The sequence below is a fragment of the Homalodisca vitripennis genome, chromosome 1 (genome assembly GCF_021130785.1).
Source record: "Homalodisca vitripennis isolate AUS2020 chromosome 1, UT_GWSS_2.1, whole genome shotgun sequence".
Lineage (NCBI taxonomy): Eukaryota > Metazoa > Arthropoda > Insecta > Hemiptera > Cicadellidae > Homalodisca > Homalodisca vitripennis.
The window spans coordinates 11,391,699-11,408,876 of NC_060207.1; the positions used below are offsets into that span (position 1 = coordinate 11,391,699).

A 17,178-nucleotide genomic window follows, 5' to 3' on the forward strand; every position below is an offset into this window, starting at 1 on the left:
ATGACTAAGCAATACTATGTGGCAATTTCAGTGTATTCTACGTTGTTTACAATGATTTATCTCGGTATTATGTGTATGTGTCTAAGTATAACAACACTTTTAAGATAACATTACAAAAATAAAGATTTGGTTGGGGAATATGGATATGAGGCCGGTCCTGATCCTCTGTTCTCGTGTGTGTGTGTGTGTGTGGGTTTGAAACTACCTGGACCACACGCGTAGACACTATGACGTACCTCTGTGTAGTTCCTCGACAGTCTCCCGGTACCTGGACAGGAACCTGTCGTACAGGAACTGCGAGATGATGGAGCTCTTGCCCACCCTAGCCGCTCCCATGACGACGACACGATGATGCTCCTTGCTGCCGCCACAGCTGGCTCCGCTGCTAGACGACTCGGTGCCCAGAGACGGTAGCCTCATGCGCTCGCAATGACCCGGCATTCTGTCACACAATTACACATCTGTTAGTAATGACTTAGCTATACTTTAAACTATGGTACATATCTAAGTACAGTATACGTTGTTGAATTACGAAGCGGCTGTAGGTCCACTGTACTGTAGGTAAAGTATACGTTGTTTAAACTACGATACATCTTTAGTTGCATTACACGTTACTACACTACAATACAGTTCTAGGTACAGTATACGTTGTTACACTACGATACATTTCTAGGTACAGTATACTTTATTACTAAGATACACGTGTAGCTACAGTATACGTTGTTACACTACGATACATTTCTAGGTACAGTATACTTTATTACTAAGATACACGTGTAGCTACAGTATACGTTGTTACACTACGATACATTTCTAGGTACAGTATACTTTATTACTAAGATACACGTGTAGCTACAGTATACGTTGTTACACTACGATGCATTTCTAGGTACAGTATACTTTATTACTAAGATACACGTGTAGCTACAGTATACGTTGTTACACTACGATTCATTTCTAGGTACAGTATACTTTATTACTAAGATACACGTGTAGCTACAGTATACGTTGTTACACTACGATACATTTCTAGGTACAGTATACTTTATTACTAAGATACACGTGTAGCTACAGTATACGTTGTTACACTACGATACATTTCTAGGTACAGTATACTTTATTACTAAGATACACGTGTAGCTACAGTATACGTTGTTACACTACGATACATTTCTAGGTACAGTATACTTTATTACTAAGATACACGTGTAGCTACAGTATACGTTGTTACACTACGATACATTTCTAGGTACAGTATACTTTATTACTAAGATACACGTGTAGCTACAGTATACGTTGTTACACTACGATGCATTTCTAGGTACAGTATACTTTATTACTAAGATACACGTGTAGCTACAGTATACGTTGTTACACTACGATACATTTCTAGGTACACTATACTTTATTACTAAGATACACGTGTAGCTACAGTATACGTTGTTACACTACGATGCATTTGTAGGTACAGTATACTTTATTACTAAGATACACGTGTAGCTACAGTAAACGTTGTTACACTACGATACATTTCTAGGTACAGAATACTTTATTACTAAGATACACGTGTAGCTACAGTATACGTTGTTACACTACGATAAATTTCTAGGTACAGAATACTTTATTACTAAGATACACGTGTAGCTACAGTATACTTTGTTACACTACGATACATTTCTAGGTACAGTATACTTTATTACTAAGATACACGTGTAGCTACAGTATACGTTGTTACACTACGATACATTTCTAGGTACAGTATACTTTATTACTAAGATACACGTGTAGCTACAGTATACGTTGTTACACTACGATACATTTCTAGGTACAGTATACTTTATTACTAAGATACACGTGTAGCTACAGTATACGTTGTTACACTACGATACATTTCTAGGTACAGTATACTTTATTACTAAGATACACGTGTAGCTACAGTATACGTTGTTACACTACGATACATTTCTAGGTACAGTATACTTTATTACTAAGATACACGTGTAGCTACAGTATACGTTGTTACACTACGATACATTTCTAGGTACAGTATACTTTATTACTAAGATACACGTGTAGCTACAGTATACGTTGTTACACTACGATACATTTCTAGGTACAGTATACTTTATTACTAAGATACACGTGTAGCTACAGTATACGTTGTTACACTACGATACATTTCTAGGTACAGTATACTTTATTACTAAGATACACGTGTAGCTACAGTATACGTTGTTACACTACGATACATTTCTAGGTACAGTATACTTTATTACTAAGATACACGTGTAGCTACAGTATACGTTGTTACACTACGATACATTTGTAGGTACAGTATACTTTATTACTAAGATACACGTGTAGCTACAGTATACGTTGTTACACTAGGATACATTTCTAGGTACAGTATACTTTATTACTAAGATACACGTGTGGCTACAGTATACGTTGTTACACTACGATACATTTGTAGGTACAGTATACTTTATTACTAAGATACACGTGTAGCTACAGTATACGTTGTTACACTAGGATACATTTCTAGGTACAGTATACTTTATTACTAAGATACACGTGTAGCTACAGTATACGTTGTTACACTACGATACATTTCTAGGTACAGTATACTTTATTACTAAGATACACGTGTAGCTACAGTATACGTTGTTACACTACGATACATTTCTAGGTACAGTATACTTTATTACTAAGATACACGTGTAGCTACAGTATACGTTGTTACACTACGATACATTTGTAGGTACAGTATACTTTATTACTAAGATACACGTGTAGCTACAGTATACGTTGTTACACTAGGATACATTTCTAGGTACAGTATACTTTATTACTAAGATACACGTGTGGCTACAGTATACGTTGTTACACTACAATTCATTTCTAGGTACAGTATACTTTGTTGAACTGCAATACATGTGTAGCTACAGTAATACTTTACGTAGCTATGGTGGGAAGGAAAATGAGTAATACAAATGTTGAGTTCAGGTCCATTTCACATCGGACGCTGTCACTGACTTGACTCCTGGAATCTACAGTCATGTTTGTCTGAAGAGATTAAAAAATGGTGACTAAGAAGTTAAAAAGGAACGTTTTGCATTGCTGTGATATCAGAGACACTTAGGCTGTATGTAATACATATATGAGGCGGTAGCTCCACAGTGATGTGAGTCGGCTCAGGAAACATCATAGTGCACTGAATTGTGTGCCTGATGAGACAATGACACCGCCGCTTTATCTAGATTACATTGTTTGTAGTCTAGGTGACGTCGAAACGATGCAGAAGTCGTTTTTAGCTTCTTCGTAGAATTTGATTTTGTTTTTTTTTATCTCCTCAGACAAACATGACTCCAGATTCCAGGAGTCAAGTCAGTGACAGCGTCCGATGTGAAATGGAGTCCAACTCGACATTCGTACAATATACGTTGTTAAACAATTGGAACTTTCAGAGTGACAGTAGTTGTTATCTCTAATATATAATTGATATAATGGTTTATATACATTAATGCATTTATTTGTATTACAATTGCTCTAATTCAAAATACAAATTTAATGTGTAAATTCTAATATTCACCAGTAATCTATAATGAGGAGGTTCAAAACAATTTTCTTCAAATTTTCTCCCGCACCATAGAAGAAACTATTGTCATAACGTACAAAATTATTTGTTTTCTGAAATGAAAGGAATTAATTAACCTGTGTAAGAATGTGGGCGTGTGTTTGTGAAGTCAACTGTTTTGCAGGTGTGTTGATTTTGCATTATATTCATCCCATTACCATATCTTATTTTTAGTTAAAACGAAATTGAACTACATGCCAAAAAATTCTCCAAAATCATAAAATACATTTTATTGGCATTCATGACACAGTTTGATATTATTCACCAATAAATTATCATTGCAATTCACTGCCTCATTATTTCCATATTATTGATTACAATAAATTTGACTGCGAGAGTCTCATTGTCCATAAGGTTTATAATTATAACAAAACTTAGAATAATGTATGAATTCTATAATGACCTTCTCAAATAATATTTTTTAATATTCTGGTTTTCAGTCTATTTAAAATTTTAAATATTTTTTAAAAGATAACTGAAGCAATTAATTGTAATCACATTTTATAGTAAGTTATTTGTAAACTTTTGCATGCTTATCGAAGTGCTTATTCGGTGATATATATATATATATATATATATATATATATATATATATATATATATATATATATATATATATATGTTAATATAACTTTTACGCTCCTCTCCTCATCCTTTTCCAAATAATAATATCCTTTTTATTTTTAAAAATCCAATAAAATGTGATTATTGCGCAAAACTACAGGTTATAATAAAACATTATATCAAAACGCTCTTGTAGTTTATTTGAGTTTTCATAGGCCATTACATATTATATTCTAAAATGAAAAATAAATTAAATACCGTATATCAAAGGAATTCTTGAACATTTTGGTTCACTAGCAACAAGCATAAATTTTACCAAACCGTTGCATATTATTGAATTTGTGATCTAAACATATTTTCAAATATGTTATAAGAGTGTATATTTTAGCATTAAACTACAAGTTTATTACTTATAAAAAATACAATGAATATACGAGTATTTTTAGACATTGGTTTGATATAGCTTATTGTATACGATTGCTGGTGAAGCCAGTAGCACAGCATTATCGTTGCAGGAATAAGGGGGGAGGCTAATTTAAAATCAGAATTTAGTTATATAAAGTAGAAAAGATGGTTTCCTGTTGTATTTCTTAGTACTGGATAAAAATGGGAGAAAATTAGGCCCAGAACTTTAATTTGGCTCTCCTAATAAGAATTGTGGGAGACTTTTGCACGAATTAATCAAATTCACTTTATTTGGCTTGAGTATAATATTTAGTTGTTGCTAGCTATAATATTATTCCTCCTACGTTGTTGCTTGGCACAGCAAAAACAGAGCGTTATATTCTGCTGTTTATTTTTTTATTGGCTCAAACAGATGTAAAAAAACAAATTATAGCAATATTTACCACAGGTGTAGAGACTATTAGTGTCTACAGTAACCCAATTGCTATATACTTGTCTGTGTATTTATTCCACATCATCGTGTGATGTGAACCATTTGTAGATTAGTCGAGTATTCGACCTTTACGTTGTATATTTTTCATCAAATTACGATAATACCTGTACCCACGTTTGACCTTTAAAGCACTATAGATTAGTTATTTAAACAGGATTCAACGTCATTCCAATTTTTATATGAAACACTGTCACTGCAGAAGCCATCACAACAGTTACAAGCGTATTAATATTAATCCTTCCAACTGATATTGCTGAACATTACAGGCATAAAACTGTATTATCGTCGCAGAAACATTTCCATAATCCACCCGCTGTTTTTAATTCTCTGATCATCCCATCTGTACAGCTCTTATTTACATAATTCACATTTACAAATTTGAGATGGGAATTAGATTTTTAAGAATTGTATATTCTTTTAAAGATCATTAAAAAACACCATGCAAATTGCTACATTTCCTATGAAAATTAAGAACATTTAATGAAATTTAAATGAGGTATAAAATAATATTTTATCTACAAGTATGTTTGAAATATCTATAGTTATGTGAATATCAATAGATATACTGCAATATAGAAGTATGCCACATCACGTTTTGTGTAACAGGCTTCTGGAGGTCGATTATAACTTTAAGCTCGTTTTATTCTCGATTTGTTCTGCGGAAAAATAGACATGCACAATTTTACATCCTCTCTCCAGACAAGAAAGAAACTGTATCAACCTACTGAGTGATGATAGTCAAAGACGCTCAGCCAAAATTTCAATGAGGTATAAAATAATATTTTATCTACAAGTATGTTTGAAATATCTATAGTTATGTGAATATCAATAGATATACTGCAATATAGAAGTATGCCACATCACGTTTTGTGTAACAGGCTTCTGGAGGTCGATTATAACTTTAAGCTCGTTTTATTCTCGATTTGTTCTGCGGAAAAATAGACATGCACAATTTTACATCCTCTCTCCAGACAAGAAAGAAACTGTATCAACCTACTGAGTGATGATAGTCAGCCAAATTAAGACGCTCAGCCAAATTCCAAGGTTAGGCGACCACCGTCATACGAGTAGAACTCACCCATTTTCATATTAATTTTCAAGATCTAGAAAGCTTTTTTCTTTTTGTATTTCAATTGTGAATTTAATTGTATCCGAAAAAGAGTTTAAATAATCACAAATTAAAAAAAATGGCTTCGTCATGTTTTTTTTGTTAATTACGCATGGTATGCCATCACATATCCAGTCCTCTATATTGCATTGTTTTAATAGTATTAATAATTAACCTTCATTAATAATTTTGATTTCTTTTAATTTATGAATAAATATGTCTGTAGGAAGGTCATATAATAGAGTTCCCATAAATAATACGTTGTCATGTTTGTAATATGAGCTACAATATTCGAAATATTTTGGACTTATTGTATGGTTAATTTCATGATGTGTTTTAGGTTATCCACGCAAACTCGGTGACTGTGAATTTGTTATTTTTAGTATGAATTTGGTCATTTAGGGTAATGATTTGCATTAAGATATTATTAAATTGGCAATTTTAGTTATTCATGAGCAACGTTTTTTGTGGGTCGATTAAATTGATTTTTTTCATTGTACTAAAGTTATAAGGGAGCGTATAAATTTGTATAAAAATATTTAAAAAAGTAGAAATTACAGTTATACATTTTAAATTTTTTTTTTATTATTTGTAAAATAAATATATACAAAAGCTGGCTTGTTTTCACACATATTTTAATTCATATTCATAGTGGAAAATTGCTAGTGTACTTTTAATGTGGTACTTTCTAAAAGCAGAATTTATATACAGCTACAAACTAATGAATGTTATTAAAATGAAAAATAGAATAGAAAATAGAATTATAGTATTCTGTTCAACTAGACTCCAAGGTAGGTCGTTTCAGAAGAGGGGGATGACCATTCAAGGAGACTAAGCAGCGGAATACGTTGTCTGGGTCCATTCATCTCAGACCAGAACAATGCAATATTCAGATTCAATTATCGTCCCTAACCTCTTCAAGTTTTCAGGGCTGATGGTAATATTCATCTTTCATCCGGTAAGAATCTTGATTAGAGACGAGGATGGATCTTGCTAAATGACAATGATGTGCCATGAGAAAAATGTTAATAACACATTCACTGTGTTGTAGAGTCCTGTGTCCTAGACACTACAGTCCAAATAAGATAAATGATAATAAGTTCAAAAAATATTTCAAACATGTTTTTTGGTGCAGATGTTTCTCGGGTAGGGTACGATAAGCGGACCCGGTTTTTTATATCGAAATTGGCAAATGGTATTACTTAATCATAACCACCGATATAATCAATCGATACTGATTAAATATTTTGAACAATTAACTTAAATAATCTATATCAACAGCTGGAAACACTTTCAAATAATACACGTAGGTAATATTTCAATTTTACATAAGTAACATTTGATTATTAAAAATGGCAGTCAATTTTAGAAAACTACACAACATTGCTTTGAAAGATGATAAGACATGTTTTACGTGGCTTCAACGTGTTGGACTCGTACCGAAAAATCCATTATGTGAAATTTGTGGGAATAAAACAACTGTAACTGTGAGAGGAGCAAATATGGTCGTCTTCAGTTTTCCTAATTTTGGTTATAATAATTTGTTTCATCTCTGTAAATATTAAATTCATATTTTAATTTAAAACATATGATTGTTATTGAGGACTATAGATACTTTTATATCGATTGATAGTCTAGGATTTGAGATGCGAATATTAGGTATCGATGATTACATTCTTCGATATAAAAAAGGTCCGCTAATCGTACCCTACCAGATGTTTCCCAAAACATATATATATACACATGTTGAGGATTATAATAAAGTAAATACTTGCTACAGTGCTTCGTAACTGGTAGATTGTTTAATAAAATGTAATATTTGAATATTATTAGATTTGTATTGATCTAAAGTTGTTTCTTTAGTTTAGTTAATAAACTCTACCAAAATATTTTTAAAGCATACTGTAGTAAAATGTGTCGGAATGACTTAATATCTTGTACAATTATAGATAGAACAATAATGCATTATAGATTAATACAAACCTACTACTTAAGCACAAGTTTTTTTATCACAACAGGTAAACTGAAATTGATTGAGTTAAATAGCTTACCACTCCTCTCTATTCAATTGAAGTAGAGCGTGATTTACTGCCACAGTGTTTGACCCGTTACCTCAGTGACGGTAAATCATATGATCACTAATTGCCGATTAGACCACGTGGCCCGCTCATTAATGAGCTCATTAATAGGTCACGTGTGTTAATGAAACATGCTCTCTGATCGTAATTTCACTATCTACATCGAGAGTATTCTTGCGATATTCGATATTCCAGAAACATTTGAGTCCCTTTCAGAATGGCATATAATTATTGTCGTTTAAGACCGAAAATTATATTCTATTGTACTACCTGATTTATAATAATGCAAATCAATCACTAAATCTTAATTTCTATATTTATTGTATATTATTCTATAATACTTCAGTACCTACTTTGAAATAAAAGCTAAATGTATCAAATATAAATACATTGTTTGATCCATATACCAGTAGTAGAAACTTAAACTAATTTGAATGTTCTGAGCCCCCAGTAACCATTATTAGTTTAATCTTCCTCCACCAGATGAGCTAGCAGTAGATGGAGGACATGCTAGCTTTTTATAATATTAAAAACTCGTGTTTTATTTTGATATGCCATGCCTCGTATATTTTATATTGGGATCAATTTTAATGTAAAAAAGATTAATTTTAAGTGATATGGTAAAAATATAAATCTTTGGTAGTATAATTGTACGATTTGAAATTAAAAAAGGGTTATTTATATACCGTGAATTACCGTGTACCGTGAATAATTAAAATGAAAATTCAGAATGAAGAACGATGACAGCTACCATCAGGTACAGCTATGCCTTGTAGTTTCAGCCTTGGAAGAGGAAAACGTGCACTTGCACACTGATTGTAACTCTTTGTCGAAGTCACAAAAAATAATAAGCCACGAGAAACATTCAACTACGAAGTAAGACTAATTTGGAAGAAGTCATAATTCTGCCAGTCAATTTTAACTAATTCAGAATAATAGCTTTTTTCACTTACTGTTCAGTAAGACGCGCGTAGCCACTTACATTAATAAAACAAGAACAATGTTATTTAATATTGGTAGAAATTTGATACATTTGACAAAACTTTCAATGGGGTATTATTATAAGACAATCAAATAATATTTTCTTATGTAAGTTTTACTATCATATACAAATTTAATCGTATATCTGCGCTATACTTTGCTAAATCACGTACAAAATTGTAGAATGCTTCTACTGAAATTTTACATGGACTCTTAGCATCCCTGGTTAACATAAAGCCTAATTCCTATTTCTAAAATCCCTTCGGTCTATGCCCCACTGGTCTCTGTTAAATATACTGTTAAAAAACGTGCATGTTAAATGTAATCAGATTTTCTGTGTAAACATTGTTTTATGACAGTGCAACCACATGTTTAATTTATTTCACTACTATTTGCAGTTTCTTTACATTTATAAGCTTAAAAGCATAGAGTAAGCTTGGTGATAACATAATTTTCTACAAAACAAAATATCCAGATAAGAAAATTACAATTTTGAGGAAAAACACATTTTTATATCTACGTTTTATCCAATATTAAGTATGCAGGGCTGGGTAAGTTCTGTAATGGAGATATCAAAAGACAAAGTTACCATAAATAACTATAAACTTACTATAAATTTAAAGAAAGTTGTTGACTATATATTTAAAACCCATCTTATTTGTCTTTCGACAGAATTCGGCTTCTCAGTCTTGCTTAAGTACATATCTTCTTGATCAGGGAAATAAATTATGATGGTTGAAAAGTAGACGCTTTATGACCGAAGTAGGATTCTCAGACCTGAGTGTGTGTGTGTGTGTGTGTGTGTGTGTGTGTGTGTGTGTGTGTGTGTGTGTGTGTGTGTGTGTGTGTGTGTGTGTGTGTGTGTGTGTGGGTTTGTACTCCTGGTCGGGGAAACAGGGCAAAATCATCTATGGCACAACAAATACTAAGACCAGAATAAATTATAATGGCCATAAACATACATTTTTTGACATTTTCGTGGTCGTGGCAACAAGGTAAATTCAATATTGGTGTCCGAAATAAAACTCACTCGAACTAGAAATGCACATTCTCGTGCAAAGCCTACGAAATTGCCTGCGATGCCACGACTAAGCATAGCATCTCTGTGTGTACATCCTGCGCCTGCTTCTGACAACGACGGTATACTCAAGATGACTTACAGTATAGACGTGATAAAAGATAAATATAAATATTTCACTAAAATCCTAAAATAGGAGAACTTCTCAGTGAAAACCCGACACACTACTCACACCAATGTGTAGAGATTGTCTCTAACACACAGTGAATGCAGTAAAAGCTACGAGATGACTCATCAGCTGGCTGTAATGCAATCACTCAAATGTCAAAACCAGTCGAGCCAGCTGACTGTGGCAGTACACGTCTGTCTCTGGTCATATTTACTGATAAATCCGGGAAATTATATGACAGCATTCCATTTCCAAATCACAGTACTTTTTTATAGTGGTTACATTATTTTAATGACGCTTTAATGTACAACAATGGAAAATTTCCCAGTGAAAACCCGACACACTACTAACACCAATGTATAGAGATTGTGTCTAACACACAGTGAATGCAGTAAAAGCTGCGAGATGACTCATCAGCTGGCTGTAATGCAATCACTGAAATGTCAAAACCAGTCGAGCCAGCTGACTGTGGCAGTACACTTCTGTCTCTGGTCATATTTACTGATAAATCCGGGAAATTATATGACAGCATTCCATTTCCAAATCACAGTACTTTGTAATAGCGGTTACATTATTTTAATGACGCTTTAATGTACACAATGCAAGAACTCTTTGTAACCAACTGATATTATATTTTGGAATTGTGCAATTGATTTTAATGCGTATCACGAGTCAGAGGAATAAAGTATTATATTAAACAAATAGAAACGAATGGGAATACGAGAAAAACAAAGCTGTCAATTTCAAGATCACTATGATCGGTGAAAAAAGTAATATTCAAATGATCGATGTTTTAATTAACCGTAACTTACAGACATGATTTAAAATGATGTAACGTGTTAATAAGTTACCCGCTTAGTGTGAAAGTGAAAGTTACTGATGTAATACACTGAGTTAGTTTATAGACATTAGTCAATGAAGCCGTTCTGAACTAATGTGTTATGAACATGCTTGAATAAGTCATTACATCATTACCTTAAGTAAACGTAAGTTAAGGACTTGATAATATGCCGTTATGAGTTGACCTGTTATGGACAAGCATAGTGAAGGTCTTTACGCAACTGTTTTATTAGTTTTGACTATGGGGAGATAACTCAATAAATTTTTGTATACTTCCATAAAATGCTATAAAATGAAGAAAATGCTAAGAGCTATACTCGTAATCTGCATGTTATTTGTACTGTAAAATATTACTCAGTAACCATAAATGACCCCAATTGGAATAAGAGGTAAAGAAAGTTCGCGATTAACATAATTATGCTGTTAGGAATGGTGGCCTGATTAATTAATAACTTTTTAATAAATTGGCAGGTTAATAGAATACAAAAACTATTAACTGTAATAACAACATCGAAATTTAATTTTCAATGATCAAGTCACTGATGTAGGAATCTGTACATTTGTACAAGGTACCATATCCAATTACGGTCTATTAGCTAAATTACTAGTAATTATACTGCGACAAATATACATGTTATATTTTTAATAATATTACTTCAAAGTTCCAACAGTTGTGATTTAAAATAAGGGCAAAAAGAATATATTAAAAATATCTTATATTTAATGTAGGAACAAGGCAAAGTTGTAAAGATAATTGTTCTTTTATTTATTAAAGTGCCAAAAGTAATTTACGTTGCTCCTAAATGTTTTTTAAATGTTTTTAATTTTCGTCTTGTTTAGATTATTTAATTTTAAATGTTTTAAATTTTCCTAAATGTTTTTGCTCCTACGCTTATTTAGGGAAGGACGTCACAAAACATCATTAGAGACGAAATAAGACGACAACCATAGCTGCAAAGGCTATGCAGGACTAGGTAGTAGTACTTGTGGAGGTCAAGTAAATCCAAGAGAGGTCCTTTCCCAATGATATAGACTTCCTTGTCTTTTGTTTTCCTTTAAATAGTAGGCAATATCTTTCACTCGGCATGGAGATATTGTAAAGACTTCAGGCTAATTTTGTGTGGTAAAGAAATACAATTACTATTATACGTGGCTACAGTAGTCTGCTATTTATAGGCAGGAACAGAACCCCCCTGGTTTGGATTCTACGTACAATTGTAAACCTCTTGGTTGTTGCCAATAATCTTTGGTTATTGACCAGTGAAACGTAAAAAGATATAACGAAGCTTTTGAATAGGTATCTGGATGCTAAGATTATGCAAAAATTGAATTAATGTTTATTTGATTTATAAGTAGATCGAAATTAAGAAAGTTTCGTTTTGTTATACTAGTAATTTTATATTTATTTTATTTCAATATTTATTTATATTTTTATGCAATGCAAGGGTAGAATCGATATGAAGTTTTTGCGTAATAAAACCACCGGCGCGTTGCCAATTAGAGATTTGGTAATTCCGATATAATCTGAATAATCTGTGTTATTAAAAAAACATTTAATAATACATTGTATAGAAATTAATTCAGGGGTTAAACCAAATGCCAATATTAATGATCTTTAAATTATAAAATTAAACTGGAAAAATGTGCTAAGAAACACAAAGAATAAACTAAATGATGACGAAAGATCTGGAATTTATCAAATTAGTTGTAACAACTGTCATTCAAAATACCTTCGCCAAACAAAAAGGAAGTTGAACAGAGAGTTAAGGAACATAGCGCACGCCTAAACGTATGAACGTGAAGAAAAATCGGCCATGTCAAACAAAACACACTTAAAACTGAGCATTTCTTTTCAAAGTGAAATTATTAAAAGAAATGCAAAATAAAAATTTCCGTGATGCTTAAGGAACGATATTTATAAAGAATAACCCAAATTTGTAAATAAAGATCCTGGACCTTTCTAAATTCACCGTTAATGAGTTTAATTTGATTAAATATTTATTTTATTTTTACGTACATTATACATACTTCCCGGTTTTTATAATTTTATTTCCTCCCATTTTTAACTACATGTTTTTTTATTTAATCATTTCAGTTATGTGGGTCTGCTGGTGTTTTCGTTGAAATGAAAAGGCTTTACACAAAACATTGTTTTATTAATGGAGTTTTTTTAATTAAGTAATTTTTGTAGTAGTCGAGAACTTTTTAAATACAGCCAATTATGACTTGATTCAATGACCATTTTATGTGTATCCAAATGGAGGATGTTTAACGCCTAGCAAAGATATGAATAGAAGTATCTAGGTGTAGTAAATTGACTAAAAGCGATGTAGGAATAAAACAGATGAATAAATGAGGCACTTCCCGTTGTCAGACCGTCATCAAAAACACCCAACATTAACAGTCTCGGCGAGTGGATCAATCAATGTCACGTGGTTCCTACCACAACTACGGATGTCCTAAAAAGGGTTCAGTGATAAATTTAGCATAATGTTTAACATAATGCATTATTCGTTTTAACCGCTAATAGTTAACTAAGCTTTGGTGAAATTCGCTAGTAAGCCAAAATCTGATGAAATGATGATTTATTCTTCCGTTTATTTTTATAATTTTCAGATCACATGTAATTCTTAAAACTAGCTAATCGCACTAGCCAATGTGATTAGTTGGATGTACGCTAAAATTAGAGTTGTTTTGTTCTCTTAGGTCAAGAAAGTTATAAATTGCACTTAGTCCTGTAAGAACTTAGTTCTGCTTCCGGAGTGACAGGATGGGTAAGGTTAGGGGTAGGGGCCACCTCCTACTGAGATCCATGAGGATGAATTAGGGCACTACATCTCAGTCATGTCCCCCCGGAAGAAGGGGATTCCAGATCTGAGCCAGCCTCTCCAGTCAAAGCAGGCAGGGGGTGGCACAACCTTGTTGAGGCTAGCAAGGACCTCTGATATTTAGGGAACGAACCCCACCAACTCCAACAGTCATCTTCCACATTAGACTAGATCTATCGAATTACCCTTGCACCCCAGAATCTGAACATTTGTGGTTAGTGATGTACCGCTCCTGGATATCCATAAGGTTGCCCAGATTTAAGTGGCACATCGGTTTTTGCTATGCCCAGTGGTAGGTTCAACTGGAAGGTATACACCAACCAGAAGTGATCCCTGCTGGGTTAAAAAAAACAGTACATTATACATAAAATTACAGCAAATTACAAAATTACAGTCTTTATGAGTTCAGTTCATATTATACGACTTAATACAAACAGCTAAATGTCACTCTCTGGGCGTCTGCCATAACTAGAATGTAATTAGAGCTTGTAACAACAATAAACATCATAGAATAGACATTATAAACATCATAGGTAGTTGTTTGTTTGTAACAGAAAAAATAGTAAAAACAAAACAAAATTCACCAACAAAAACAATATTACAACAAAACAGCAAAAATACAACCAAGCAAATATTACAAGACCAACGGAGAGAAATTAGTATCATTACTTAGTGATTGTATGGGATAGATAACTTGCCTGATACACTATCTTAAAAGTCTGTATTTTTGTTTTAAATAATTTTAAATTTATCAGTCTGGTCAAGAATGATTTGGAATTGTAAATGCATTTTAATTTCTATTGGTAGACCTCTAAAAAACTTTGGACCAGAATAGAGAAAGCACTGAGTTCTTTATTGACTTTAGGAACTCTAAATAATTTACGACTTACGTTTCTTGTCATACCTTAAGGAATGTGTGATAATTTCCACTTCTCAAGTAGAATGATTGAAGAACCTTGAAAACAAAGGTATTGTAAAGGCAAAATTTTTAATTAGTAATATAATTGAAAAGCACATTCACTTGTATTTTTATATAATATTATAAGTATTATGTGATTTTGAAATACTCTTATAATGACATTAACACTTTATATGGCCATTAAAAATGTATTTAATAACATGACTCACACATGATTTTTCACAAAAAATTTTAGTCCCCATGTTGTAGTAGACAAAGTCCGGGGACAGTGTGTGGGGGGAGGGTGTTTAACCCCCCCGTGTCTACGCCGTTCCGTCCAACGCGACGTAGTGTAGCGGTCATCCTATCTGTTTGGTCCATTCAATACCGCTCCCAGAGTCGTTACTGGAACACCCAGCTCCACATCTCAATATATATACAGAGGCCGATCTGTTGCAGATGATTCCAAAAACGATCAAGTTGCGACAATCTTCCTTTACGGAGGGTTTTTCTTATTGGAGTCGAAGAAGTATCTGACGAACTTTGGAACTTCTTTCCTCCCGAACTGGTTAACTTCTTCCAAACAGAAGTTAGTTTGAAAATCCTTTTAGACGCTTCCTCTGGAACCTTTTGGAATGAAACTCTCAAAGGTGGAACTGGAGAACTAGAAGTTGTTTGTTGTGTAGTTGGATTTGAAACACAGGCAGGAGCTGCTGTAGACCTTTTGGACTCTTTTCTGGAGTTGAACCAAAGAAGGAGTGTCTTGAGGTCTTCTTGAGCTCGAAACTTTCCTTTGTGAAGGAAACAGGATTTTTCCGGACATTTGCCATCGTTCGATTGCAGATCTCGAAACGTAGTGTTACTGTTTTCTTGTTTCACTGAACGATGGCAAATGTCCGGAAAAATCACGTGTGTCCCCCTGTTCCCCGACATTAATATTTTTATGTTAAAGTTATATCATATTTTTGTACCATTTTTGTACCTTTTTGTAATACCAATAAATAATTTTGTACCACAATAGTTTATTAATAAAGTACTATGTATAAACCGGGGAACAGGTGGACACTTGCACCCGACATTAATATTTTTATGTTAAAGTTACATCATATTTTTGTACCATTTTTGTACCTTTTTGTAATGCCAATAAATAATTTTGTACCTCAATAGTTTTTTAATAAAGTACTATGTATAAACCGGGGAACAGGTAAACACTTGCACCCGACATTAATATTTTTATTTTAAAGTTATATCATATTTTTTTACTATTTTTGTACCTTTTTGTAATACCAATCAATTATTTTGTACCTCAATAGTTTTTTAATAAAGTACTATGTATAAACCGGGGAACAGGTAGACACTTGCACCCGACATCAATGTTTTATGTCATGGAAAATCTACTTTCGTGTCTTATCGACCCTAGTAAAATATAATAAGTAACATAGAACTTGCTCTATACTCTTCCCAATAAGAAGGTATGTAATATATCGGTATCCACACAATTCAACACAACTGTGTGAATATTGCAAGGCCAAATCCAGCCAAGGTCCAAGACGGCCGAAGCGACGTGCCGCTGGACAACGGAAGGCCATCTGGAGGGTTTTATGGTCTTATTGTTGTCAACAGTAGAGATATCCTTCATAATTTATGAGGGTTGCAGGTGTTCCTCGGTTGCTCCCGATCTAAAAAGATTGGTCTTTCCATTCACTTCCAGAATTTTTAAAACGTTTCATTTATTAAAAATACAAGAACTCCTTACTGTTTATTGATAAAGTACTATGTTAATGTTCTTTATCTATGAACCGGTAAACAGGTAGACACTTGCACCCAACATCAACATTTTTATGTTAAAGTTACATTATATTTCCTACCATTTTTGTACCGTTTTGTAATACCAATAAATAATGATGTACCACACTCGTTTATTAATAAAATGCAATATGTAACCGGGGAATTAGTAGACACTTGCATTCCAAATTAACATTCTTGTTAATTTAATACCATATTTTTGTTCCTTTTGAGTACCTCTTTGTAACACCCATGAATAATATTGTACATGACTAGTTTATTAATAAATTACTATATATAAACTGAATAAAAGTTAGACCTTACGTTGATATTTTATGTTACAGTTACATCATATTTTAGTACCATTTATGTAC

The 17,178-nt window shown here is 32.8% G+C and overlaps 1 protein-coding gene across 1 annotated transcript in view; it reads right to left on the reverse strand.

Annotated features, from left to right (window-relative positions):
* Positions 1 to 17,178, reverse strand: part of LOC124357112 (GTP-binding protein Di-Ras1-like) — a 151,728-nt gene that overhangs the window by 14,556 nt on the left and 119,994 nt on the right. Inside the window, exon 2 of the mRNA XM_046808580.1 lies at positions 237 to 442. Within this exon, the coding sequence (XP_046664536.1) occupies positions 237 to 441 (205 nt within the window). The 5' untranslated portion in view covers position 442. The remainder of the gene's footprint in view (positions 1 to 236; positions 443 to 17,178) is intronic.